This window comes from Ambystoma mexicanum, chromosome 10, assembly GCF_040938575.1.
Source record: "Ambystoma mexicanum isolate Mex_15411 chromosome 10, UKY_AmexF1_1, whole genome shotgun sequence".
In the NCBI taxonomy this organism is placed as follows: Eukaryota; Metazoa; Chordata; class Amphibia; order Caudata; family Ambystomatidae; genus Ambystoma; species Ambystoma mexicanum.
Window position 1 is genome coordinate 886,864,574 of NC_090932.1, and position 12,373 is coordinate 886,876,946.

Sequence of the window (12,373 nt, forward strand, 5' to 3'; positions counted from 1 at the left end):
ACCCCCAACCTCCAGGCATCAGTTATATATGACCCCTTAATTTGAAGGCAAGGAACAGGGAGTGGGTATACACTAGCAACATAATTTTGACTTTTTATTAAAAAGGCAGGGTTTGGGAAATAGACACAATGAAAAAAAATCGTTTGGGGCTTTTTATTTGAAAGGCAAAGTTAGGAAAGGAACTCTGTGGGGAAATCACTTTGGACTTTTTATTTGAAAGGCAACGTTTAGAAAAGGAACTCAATGGGAAAATAGTTTTGGGCTTTTTATTTGCATAAAATGCAGGACCTAGGGATTCTGATTTGGGATGCAAGTAAATAAATGGGAAATTTTGTTTTGCACACTCTACATTCACTTGAAGGGCAGAGTTTTAGGGTTACTTATTTTGGCATAATGAACATCCCCCTTCTGTATAGAGGTGAGGGGTTTCAAAAAAATAGTCACCCAAGTACTTATTGTCTATACCGGCTCTAACACACTGGGCATGAACTTTCTTAGTTTCGAACTCTAACAACACGCATCCTGTGATTTTATATATGGGAATTAATTGATTTAACTTTCATTCAATGTGCTAAGGTTCTGCAGGGGTTCACCCCCTCCCCACAATTTAATGGAATGGATTAAGGCAAGCAGTTCCCAACACAATTACATTTAAATGAATAGGGTGGTTTTGATGGGTAATTAATTTGAGTTAGATTTAATAAAATGTGGCAGGGGTCCACACAGTTCCACCCCCCTATCCGCTAAGGCTGGCAGATTCCCCCACAAACTTTTGTTAGCATTTGGATTAATCTACTTACATGGGAGGCCTTTGTTAGGGCAATCCAAGGAAAGAGCAGGGATCCTCTGAGGACAGCACAGATTTGGTCAAAGGCTTTGGTCAAGGGTAGTCCCCAGCACCCAGACTTCCTCTGGTTCCTCAAATGGCAGGCTGAGGTTGCTTCTAGATTTCCCAGTCTCTGTCTCGCATGCAATGTTTAGGTCCTTGGTAGCTCTCCTTGTATATCTGCTGATTGTTCCTTGCAAGAGTTCAGAAGTAGACTACCTCCAACAATAGAGTGGAAAAGTCAAGGGAAATTAAAAAGTCCCTCTCAGATTGAAAACTGATCTCTTATAGGGCTGGTGACACTCCATTATTATCATAATTGCTATGAATTGGCCAGCTCTCTCCCTCCCCCTCCCCCAATACGCCCACTGCCTATTGATAGGAGAAGGAGTTGGGAGGTGTGGATAATGGAGGATGAGTAGGAGAAATATTCATCATCCCAAAATAACAAGTTGGTTTAACTTTTTCATTGTCCTTAAAAACTCATAACATGGCAGCTAGCTTACCTTTGAGATAACTGCAGGCACATATATATATATTTGAGTTCTTTATTTTATGGTGAGTTGGGAAAATACTCATCTTATCTCGGCACGTCCTGCCTGGGAGGAGCTACCATTTTCATCGATTTTCTCCTGAGACGAAATAGTCACAAAACTGACCCTTCAAGATTCAAAACTTACTTCCATAACCTATCACCACACCCACTTTCCATTTCCTCAGAATTGTAAGAAGGCTGGAATCATAATTGTCTTCATAACTGTAATTGTATATATCACACAGGATTGATATTTACATGGTACTGACTGGCTTATTATCCCCTTTAATATGAGTCCAGGATGATCTCACTGGAACACACAATTCTGTTTTAATTAAAGAAAAGGTGGCACAATGTTAATCATATGTCAAGGCATCACATGTGCCCCTCAGCTTGACAGTAGCCCCAACCTTTTTTAAAGATGTGTTTCTGTTCTTGTGACCTGACACGAACATCTGCTTATCAGCAGGGTCTGTTTCTTACACAATGTTTGAAGATCCATTAGTGGCTCTGAAGCCATTTCTTGAGTTTGAGTCAGCCCTAAAAAGGTAATTTCTGTTGGCCACTAATGCACAGCTAATGGGGAGACCTGACCTTAAAGGTCATTTCTGCCGGCCGTGTTTTCTGTAACTCCCACAATTCTGATCTAATTCTCTGTTATTTATTTGTATTTATAACTGAACCAGGCCTGCTTTTCCCAGTGGGCCCAGCCCACAGGTCTTGAGTTCAAAGTTTAAAAGGTACAGACCTTCAGTTCAGTGGGGAAAACACAAGCTGCACCCATACTTCTGACAGTACAGCTTTAAATCAACAAGATGTGATTACATGTAACATTTAAACCAGCCAATCTGCAGAGCCTGCGCTTAATAAAGTCTTCTATGACAATGCCCAAGGATGGCCTGATCAGAGATTTGGTCAATGACCACAGGAATTTTATAATCACTAATGTTGAAGAGCCTTGTGCGAGAGAACCATGGGAAGCATTACGAAACAAAGTTCTGGCATGGCTTCGCCTTAGAACGGGTCCGGGTGTAGTCAGAACTCTCGACCTAAAGTTCCTACATAGAGTAAAAATTGACGGCTGGCGCACCCTTAAGAACAGGGACTGTGTATTGGTTGGGTGTGGAACTAGTCATCTTCCTGGGGTTTTAAGTACTTGTAATTATTTGCCAATGGGTTCCTCCAATCGTAGACTTGCAGTCTGATACGCTCCAAATGCCTTTTGCTTATGGGGACTCCCTTGGATGTCTTATGTCTGTTCCTTATTCTTCTGTTTATTTTTTTGTTATTGAAGTTTGTAAGTTTCGTTTTGTGTAGCGTTCTGAGGCCTGCGTGCGTGTGGTGCTCTATAAAAAATCAAAATAAATAAATCAATACATTTAGAATCATGTCTGGGCATGTTGTTTATAATACAATATTTCTCTATATACAGTTTGGACAGATACAAGTTCACTTTTGATATTATTCAGACATAGGCCACAGTTACAAATAAAATCCTTGTTTACTTCTCCAACAAGTAAGCCTTTCCATTTAAATGTCTGTTTATTTGTGAAAAGTGTCTTTCTCCGAAATATGTCACTTGGCTTCACTTTTTAAATGTAAGGCCTTTTTCACATGCCTAGCATTTCAATGTATGTTTTCCCATGTGTAATGCTGCAGTTTTGAATCTGTCAAAAGGTGCCTTCTCCCAGTTTACATGAAGAAAAGGCACCAGTTTGTATGTGCAGCACCACATGTCATTTCCCATTCATTGGGCATATCCAGCAGTTTTAAGCTCTCAGGTAGATTCCCTTTCACTTGTGCACCTGTCCATTTTAGTAGAATTGAACTAGGCCCATTTATTTTCATTTCAACAGTACTTATGTCAAGAATCACTGTTTTGTACTGGCTTTTATATTTTAGTGGGACTCCACATTAGCCAGCTTCACTCTCACAATAGGGGTCTAGCATGCCCTCTCCATCTCTGTCCCTCTGGGTCTGTATTTTCACCCCACAACCCGACCCCAGGAAGAATACAGAGTTGACCCATGCAATTCAGCACCAACCTCCCTGCAGTGCAGCGACACCGGCCTGGTCCCAGCTACTTAGAACACAGTAATCCAGGCCACAGCAACCCAAACCGCCATTTGCCTGGGTAGACAGGGTTTGTGGGGTACTTCCTGGGCCACGGGGTCCACTTACCTGTAGGGGTACCGAGCAGCTGCATGTGGCAATGGCGGAACTGGAGAAGGGGGCAGAGATCCTGAGTTCAGGCATGGGATTGGGAGAAAGGGTCTCCTGATGGGGCAGAGCCAGGCTCCACCAGCCAATCAGAGGGAAAAGAGGGAAAAGGACAGGAGCGGGGAAACAGGAAAGGATAGGGTCTAAGGAAAAACAACCAATGAGTAAGGGAGGGTGCACGTTTGAAGTAGGAGGTCTACTATCTCGGATGATGTGTGCTTTTGTTCCCCTATTACACAGCCTGCTGACAGGATTATAATTGGTTATGCAGATGAGACTGAGTACCAACCATTTATTAATGCTAAACATATTTAATATCAATTTCAGCGTCTTATTCAGCTTTCGATTTAGGAATAGCATCACAGTGCTCTTGGCAAAAATCACAGGTGGAGGTTTGAAATAGTCCAATGGCTCCAGCAAATGAGTTCTCCAGCCTCTATGCTGAGAGGGAAGAGTCCCATTTTCACAGACATTTAGAAAGAGGCTTTGGACCACTAAGATGAACATTGGTTGGCCTTCCACCTGCTGACACTGGGCGACTTGGTGCTCATGGCTTTCTTCTCTTTGCTTTTTTGACCCCTTCTTACCTATTTTCTTTCCATTTCTCCACCCACGTCCCTCTTTCCATATCCTTTGATCAGCTCCGACATAATCACTCATTTCTCTTACTGTTTATTCTATGCCTGAACGTGCTTTGTTCTATAATGGTCTCTTTTTTTGTTGACCTCGCAGTTTTCTCTACTGCGCCCTAAACAGAACATAATATATTTTAAAAACAAATCATTGTCTGAATCGCCATATTGAACAACCTCCACCAATCAATTGTAAAATTCTTATAACTTTACTTGTTTAATGTTCCAGAAAAAACATGTCTAATGTTTCTAAACGGTAAGCATAACCAACAACTCCAGATTTTTAAGAAGAAAAAAGAAAAAAGAATAATAAACAGACCCTATTACTTCTCCCTGTCTGTAGCTCCCAGCTCACCTACTCCCCCTATTTGATATTTGATATTTTATTTCTATCGTTGGAGTGTTCCCCATGCCCCGCACTCTGTTGCTCCACAGCTGGGTTCAAGCTTTATAAATCCCACACATCCATATGCAACATAAACAAGAATATGTGGCTGTAAAAAGGCAGCAACAGTAGCCCTTTATCAATATTTAATTGTAATAATTCAGAGAACAGAATTGTTTGCAAAAAAAATGGCAAATTAAAACTGAAATGATGTTTAATTGAATGGCTCAAACAGACACCGAACAGCCAGAAACTCCTGTTGTCACCAAACTTTCACTTCACTTTTATACCCAATAAAATGCAAACAAATCCTTCATTAGTGTGTAAACTGAGCGAATCTTTACCCTTCACATACATATGTAATCAAACCGTTCTTCCATATGCATGAACGAAGAGGCCTAAATCCGTTTGAAAGCTAACCACCAAAAATCATTTGCTCAAAGAAGGGTTTTCATCCGGGTTTTCAATTCTGCAAGATACTGTGCTGTTGTGTTTTTTCTAAACAAATGGCACAGTTTGTCTGGCGTAAACGGTTTTCCAACATTTTCTGGAATGGGCGGAACACCCTTACAGTCCTGTTTACAACAGCGTGTGCCTCGTGACATCCAAACGGCTGCGTGAGCCTCCTGACAATGCATGGCATCGATTAAACTGCCCGCACTCCCCCTACTGGGCCTCCTTCCGCTTGGTTGTAATGAAAATGTTCTTTGTGCCTTCAGCCGGGGGCTTTGCCCTCTCCGAGGCTTAAAAACTAACGTCCATACTGTCAGACACCCACAAGTGAGAAACTCAAATACGGCGACCATCTTCTACTCCTTGAAACCCGCAATGCTAAGGGCTCCCTGGTATTTGACATTTCTTGGTGTCTATTTTTTACACAAGTTTACTATTTTCGTATTCTTTGCAGTGTCATCACATTGTAATTCCCAGCCAATTGATTAATTTCCTGTTGTTGTTTTTAGCAGAGAGGCAGTGCAAAGGCTTGTTCTATCGCCCAAGTGTCGTGTGAAGTTATATTTTCATATTTGTTAATTGGATCGTTGTTTTTATTCTGATTATTGTAAGGCTTTGCATGTCAAACGATCAAATTAATAAATTGTGTGTGTGCATAAATATATATATATATGTATTACATATATTATATACATATATTTTTCTAATGAGATCAAAAATATAAAAGTTGGACGTTTTCAGACACAAATCAACAGCTTTTTACTTCTTAATGGAATGGGGAAAAGGGGATCTGTTGTCCCCCGCACTCATGCATCATTTGCAGACGTCCTCCTTCCTTTTGAGTACCATAAGGGAACGCTAAGGAGCAGTGAAGCGAGACCACATCCTATAGCAACACAGCAATGTATTGCGTCCTGATATTTATCCAGGTTCTCAAACGCCTCTTTGCATTACGTCTTACTCACTGAATCTGCCTACTTCCTCTAGGGCACGTGTTGAAGATTTGGCTTTAAAAGGCTTCACTGCAGTCCTCGGTTTGGGGCGCTACAACCGGTCCATGGCGGCCACCAGGATGATCTGGGCAGCGCTGGCCCTTCTCAGAATTGCCTGGTGCCTGTTTCCGCAAAGCAGTTATATCCACCCAGACGAGTTCTTCCAGTCACCCGAGGTCATGGCAGGTAAGGGGGTTTATTTTTCCCTAAATATATAGATTAGAGCAGGTAGTGTCCTGTACGTGGAATAATTTGCGCTTGGAAAGTCATCTGCTTGGAAGAGCGTGCACATGGAACGACATGAGCATGGCATGTCACGTCACTGGAAAGTCTTGTGCTTAGAATCTTTTCATATGAATCACTAAAAAATCCACTACACGTCCTACTAGGACAGTTAATTCAGCATGTCTGGTCGTGCCTAGATTTAAGCTAAAAAAAGCAGGGGGAAGTAGCTTCCCTGTTATGGCAGCGCAAGCATGGAACACCTTACCTCCCTCACTGAGAGCCAACCAACCTTTCTTCATGTTCAGGCGCAGTACCATAAAGTGGCTTGTTACGAATGACACAAATGGTTAGCTCTAGTCCTGTACATACGAGGATATCTGACTTTTCCGACTTTGCCAGGTAACTTCTTCCTGACTACCATTTTATTCTCTTCTGTACTTTTGTATATATTTCCTCATCTATTGTGTATAATCCACTGTAGCTATTGTATTTTTTGTATCTACTGTAACTAAGCTGAAAGTATACTTGTAACCTTTTGTGTGAATGGCACCCAGATACCTCTGGGTTGTGTGCGCCATACAAATAAACAAACAAACAAACATGGGATGCCTGGTGTGGTGCAAGGAATATCTTTTCTACGCTAAAGAAATGACATGAGTACGGTATAACTTTGGAAGGGCTTGTGCTTGGAATCTCCTGTCTTGAGAATAGCTTGTTCTTAGAATGTCTTACTAATGGTATGTCTTTTTTTTGGAATGGCCTGTGCTTGAAATCTCTTGTGCATAAAATCTTGTGTAGACAGTATGGGCCTCATTCACAAAAAAATTCCTAAAATAGTGCAAAGTATTAGAGGCATCTCTAAGATTGCGCCACACAAAACTATTGCGTGGCAGGTTGATTTGATAAAGAAAATGAGGCCTAAACCCAACAGCGTTGAGTAAAAATAGTAGCGCCGTACACAGCTAGAACATTCTCCCAGGCCAGCCCAACATTGCACCTTGGATGCAGATTGCCCTGTGATGGCCTCGCAAAAAAGGTGAAGGGAATGAGTGAGTGAGTGAGTGAGTGAGTGGTGTCATCATGGGCAATGTCTCACTACAAAACAGACCCCCCACTAGCTCAAGACGGCCAGCAAATGGCCCCTCACCAACCAACAGGCCTCCACACGGCCTAACACGGCCAGTGAGGGTGTCCTCACCAAACAACCGGCCCCTAACAGCCCAATGCTCAGTGAGTGCCCCCTTACCAAACAACAGGCCCCCAACAGGCCAAGGCAGCCAGTTAGTGCCCCCTCACCAAACATCAGCCCCCCTTCCCTAACTAGGCATAAGCAGCCACAGAGTGGGTCGATCATACCAAATGCCTCATTATTGAAACATGAAGCACCTGAAAGAGTGAGTGACCCCAGCATACATCACAAATACTGCAAACTTAATTACATTGCAGACTGCACAACCAACACCTATACCACTAAAATGCTACATTACCCATTTGAGCCACACATAGCAGGCCCACACTCAACATTAATTTTGCAGCTGCCATAACCACCTGCCACCAGCCCATGGAGCTGGCCATGGAGATAACCAAGAAACAGTACAATGACATATACAAAACAACTATGAAGGAAGATCGCCAATGCTTCCTTGATACACTGGACCACGCATAGCTCATGAAAGTAACATTGCACAGAAAAGATCATAACCTTGTGTTTATCATCACCACACTACCCACCTTCTGTTGTACATCCAAAATCCTGGGGTACTGGTCGGACCATCTGGCAATCCACTTTGACATTAATCACACCACCCAAGTCAAGCACACCCATTGGAAATCCAGCAAACAAGCCGACAGACCAGTCAGTATATTCACAGACGAAGCTTTTATGGAAGACCTCACCTACTTCAGTTTCACATGGGCTATACCTCAGATGAACCAGGAATCCAACTCATTTCACAAAAAACTAATCTTTTGCAACCCCCATAAATTGGCATGCCCTTGTGAGACAACGCACCACCAAGCCTAAACCTTTGGCACCCCGTAACACTCAAACTCAACCAAATCATCAGAAAACATCAAAAGACTTGGTCACAAGCTCGCACTGCATCCTACCTCACACTTCTCAAGGGACTCTGTGCCACAAGTAGATGATTGATCACCACTGGCAAGTCCAACTACTACCAGACCACAATAGTCAACATCAACAACAAAAGCAAAGTCCTAGTGAAAGCCATTGCATTAACCCTGTCCTCGGCCCACATGTAGAGCACTTCAGTCATAAAACCACTGCCATCAAGTTGTACTTCACCTACATGATCAGCCAGACTTGGCAGCAGATAGACACCTATGCCACAGTTGACAGGACACCAGACATCCCATCTTGCAAAAGCAATACTACTGGGACAACTTACAAGACAATCAACATGGAAGACCTGACTGCCAGCCTAAGGTCCCTGAAGGCCATATTGTATGTGGCCGAAACGAAGTTCCTATCGGTAATAGGAACTCCTGTCTCCTGCACACCATTCAATAGTGAAAAGATGACTTTCCAAACAAAACTTAGTGTTTTCACTATTTCAATATGTTTGTTCTATCCGGTTATCGAATTTTTTTTTTGATGCAGTCAGAATTCACAAAGACCAATTTCAGGCATTCAGTCAAAATATTTCAACTGTTTTACTAGTGGTGATTTTCAACGTTTCACAAAATAATTTGAATAAACATATTTTCAATGTTTACATGAGTTCTTTTCACTCAGTAAGTGAGTTCAGAATAACAGTTCAACGTAACACTTTTAGAAACTTCAAAAACAAAAATGTTTACTTATTAGCTGGACGCGTTTCGAGAGATTTCCCTCTCTTCTTCAAGAGCAACAAATAATTTCTAATTGGTACAGCACCAAGTATTTTCAACAATTCTTCATTCCAACATTACAAAATTAAACATTTCTTTAGACAATTATGTTCCAAAATTTTCCTTATTGTTTTGTTCCAACTATTCCGTTGTGAAATCATGGAAACGTCATCTATTCCTGTTGTCACCAGTTCATTAATGGCAGTCTGTGGATAATGTGAAATATGTGTTAATGTTTTACTCGATCAGTGCGCCTATGTAATGATTCTACCTCCCATAAGTTCAAAACTGTACCTGTGTATTCATGTAATCATCAGTCTGTATGATAAGGCTGTTCCAGATTTCAAAAAGAGTTTCCAGTATATGTAGTCTTGGAAGTGGATAGCCTGAAAGGTAAGTGTGCACACTCTAATTATCTGTATTTGCGCAATGTTTTACACTCTTTTCAGTTTACAATAAGTGTAAGTTAGCTTACTGCTTTTACCTGAATTCTGGCCGCGTCCGCCCCCATATTAGTCCCTTGTTCCCTTCTTTCTCTTGTAGCACAGGATTTCGATCAGCGCATACAGTGCACAGAGATTTATTCCTGGTTTCTACCTATTCCAATAATACCGTGTGTTAGCGTGGTACTTAACGTTATTACTGTTGATACTATTGTAAATAAGAAATATCTTTCACTTTACCTCTATTTTAAGGTCCACTGTCCATGAACGTGTGTCTCCAAACTGTCTGCTTCCCAAGGAACCATCACTGGCCCCCTACAACCTCACCAACTACCAACCCATCACTCATTCCTAGGTAAGATCTTTCAGAAATCTGCAGGCACCCAACTCCTCCAACACATCAACACTAACAACCTCCTTCAGTCCTACCAATCTGGCTACAGACCCAGATGCAGCATGGAAACGGCTAACATGAAGGCGATTGATGATGGCCTTAACATCCTTGTCATTGCACATCCTTGCATCCTGGTTCTCATCCACCTCTCGTCCATGTTCATCATGGTAGATCACCAGACACTCACCAACATTCCACATTGCAACATGGGTATCAGCAAGACTTTCCTCAACTCGTTCAAATACTTTCTTGCTAACTAGCACCAATCGGTACTAATGGGTATATCCAGATCACCAACTCTATCCATCACCATTGCATTCCCACAAGGATCCATCCTCTCCCCCTATATCTACAACCTTTACATGGAATCGTTCAGAGCCCTCCTGGCTCCATACATCATCCACATCCACTGACACAAAGATGACACCCAGCATTGCATCCAGATATCCTCATCTAATACATCCACAGGCTGAAGGTCTGCCTCACATTGATCAAGTGATGGATGTGCAGTGCTTATCTGAAGCGCAACTGCTCCAAGACAGAATTACTACAGCTGACCAACAAAACCCAACACCCTGATATTCAGACCCGCCTCTCTGCTACGAACCTCAAGGGCTTTATACACCAGATGATCACCTGCGCAAAGCCCTTTGGGTTATACAATGACAGCTATCCACTATAGAGCACACATCACGGAACACCCAAAAGGCTTTGTAGCAACTTTTTCTAATAAGAAAACAAAATTCCCTTATCCCAGTAAACAGCTCCTAATCTGCTGTCCACGCCTTGGTTCTCAATCACCTGAATGTTGTCCAAGCAAGCCCTTATGGTAGGCCTTCTGGTGACGAGCCAGACATGTATCCTGCTTGCTGCAGCATCACTTAGAGAGCGCATATCCCCTTCAAATCCCCCTGTATCATTAATAATGCTATCTCCCTCACATCTGAAATCTACCTCGTTGACATCCACTGCATCTCTGAAGGCCTACCATACTCTGCCGATGCGTGAACAAAAGACCAAGAAGACAAGCATTCTCTGCCTATACCCCCAAGACTCAGGAACTCCCCTTCCCTATCAACTCATGTCTTGCCCACACCCGTCTACATTTCATGTAGGAGCATAACACCATTCTCTTAAAGCAATTGATCCTCCACAACATCTCCGACCACCCACCTACCACTCCTCACCTAACCCGAGACTGGTCCATCTTATTCCCCCTGTTACCTCCTTTAGTTACTTGTGGATCCCTTGCTGCCTAGTTGCTCATCATATCCCATCCCCTCTTCGATCTCCCTGCTCTGTTGAATGTGACCCCTTGTAATCAACTTCCCTCACTATGCACTCCCCCCTATCACCTATAAAGCCCTCTGAAGCTTCCCAAAGCTAGGTCCACACTCAATAAATACACAAATGATCAACATGCCAATAATAATAACAACCATGTCACAACCCACATCTACTCCAAACTATCCACCTCCAAAGAAACCTTCCAGAAATCAACTGACATCATGTACACAAAATACTGCAACCGAGGTGTGCCTAAACAACATATACCAAGATGGCAACACACTAATTTGTGCTCCATTCGCCCTGCCTAAACATTAATAGACTGAATGCATATCTACACCCCACTCAGCAAGAAACTGGATCAGACTGTGAAGGGAAACCTACACAAAGTAGCCTGTTAAATCTCCAAAGAATGGCACACAAAATGGCATGCATAGACTGTTATACAAAGAAACACAAACAGTGCCACCGACTGAGATCAATAGTGAACGACCCATGACCCATGTAAAATCAATCATGCAAGATAATTGCCAATGAGGGGGCACTTCCCACACCCACCAAGAGCAGAAAATGGGAAGAACTCTGTAGCAGATATGCAGCTGTCACCAGAACTGTATTGTTCTCAACAGACTACTGCATCCTTTAAGAAATCACACCAGACCACAAAATGGAAGACAATCCTGAACAAATATGTTACATGGCAGTTTACATTTGACTCACTCAAGCCAACCCTGGACAATTCATCTCCACCATGCATCATAAGGAACCTATACATCACAACCAAAACATGGGCATGCCACCAGCGCAGATTGCAGTAAATCACTCTATAAATAGAACATTATCGGCCAAATATATTTATGCATGGTCAGTAACCGACTCATTCACCCATACCAGAAAATGCAACCACATTCACCACATGCTCCAATGAAAAAGCAACATTAGGGCTTAGAATGGAAATAGGCAATACACACATTAGAAACATATATAACATATAGCATAAAGAAACCTACACAAACAAAACACATCCCGTCACACACAAATAAACTCCACCCATCAAATTATCAAAACTCCTTGTCCTCCTCACCAAGTTGTACGTGCCAAGGCCAACTGAGCCACTAGCTCTCCCTCCCT

The 12,373-nt window shown here is 42.4% G+C and overlaps 1 protein-coding gene across 3 annotated transcripts in view; it reads left to right on the forward strand.

Moving 5' to 3' along the window:
- The window catches only part of PIGZ (phosphatidylinositol glycan anchor biosynthesis class Z), a 131,854-nt gene that overhangs the window by 88,467 nt on the left and 31,014 nt on the right, over positions 1-12,373 (forward strand). For all 3 annotated transcript variants that reach the window (XM_069618619.1, XM_069618620.1, XM_069618618.1), the window contains one exon: positions 6,039-6,229. In XM_069618619.1, the coding sequence (XP_069474720.1) occupies positions 6,039-6,229 (191 nt within the window). The remainder of the gene's footprint in view (positions 1-6,038; positions 6,230-12,373) is intronic.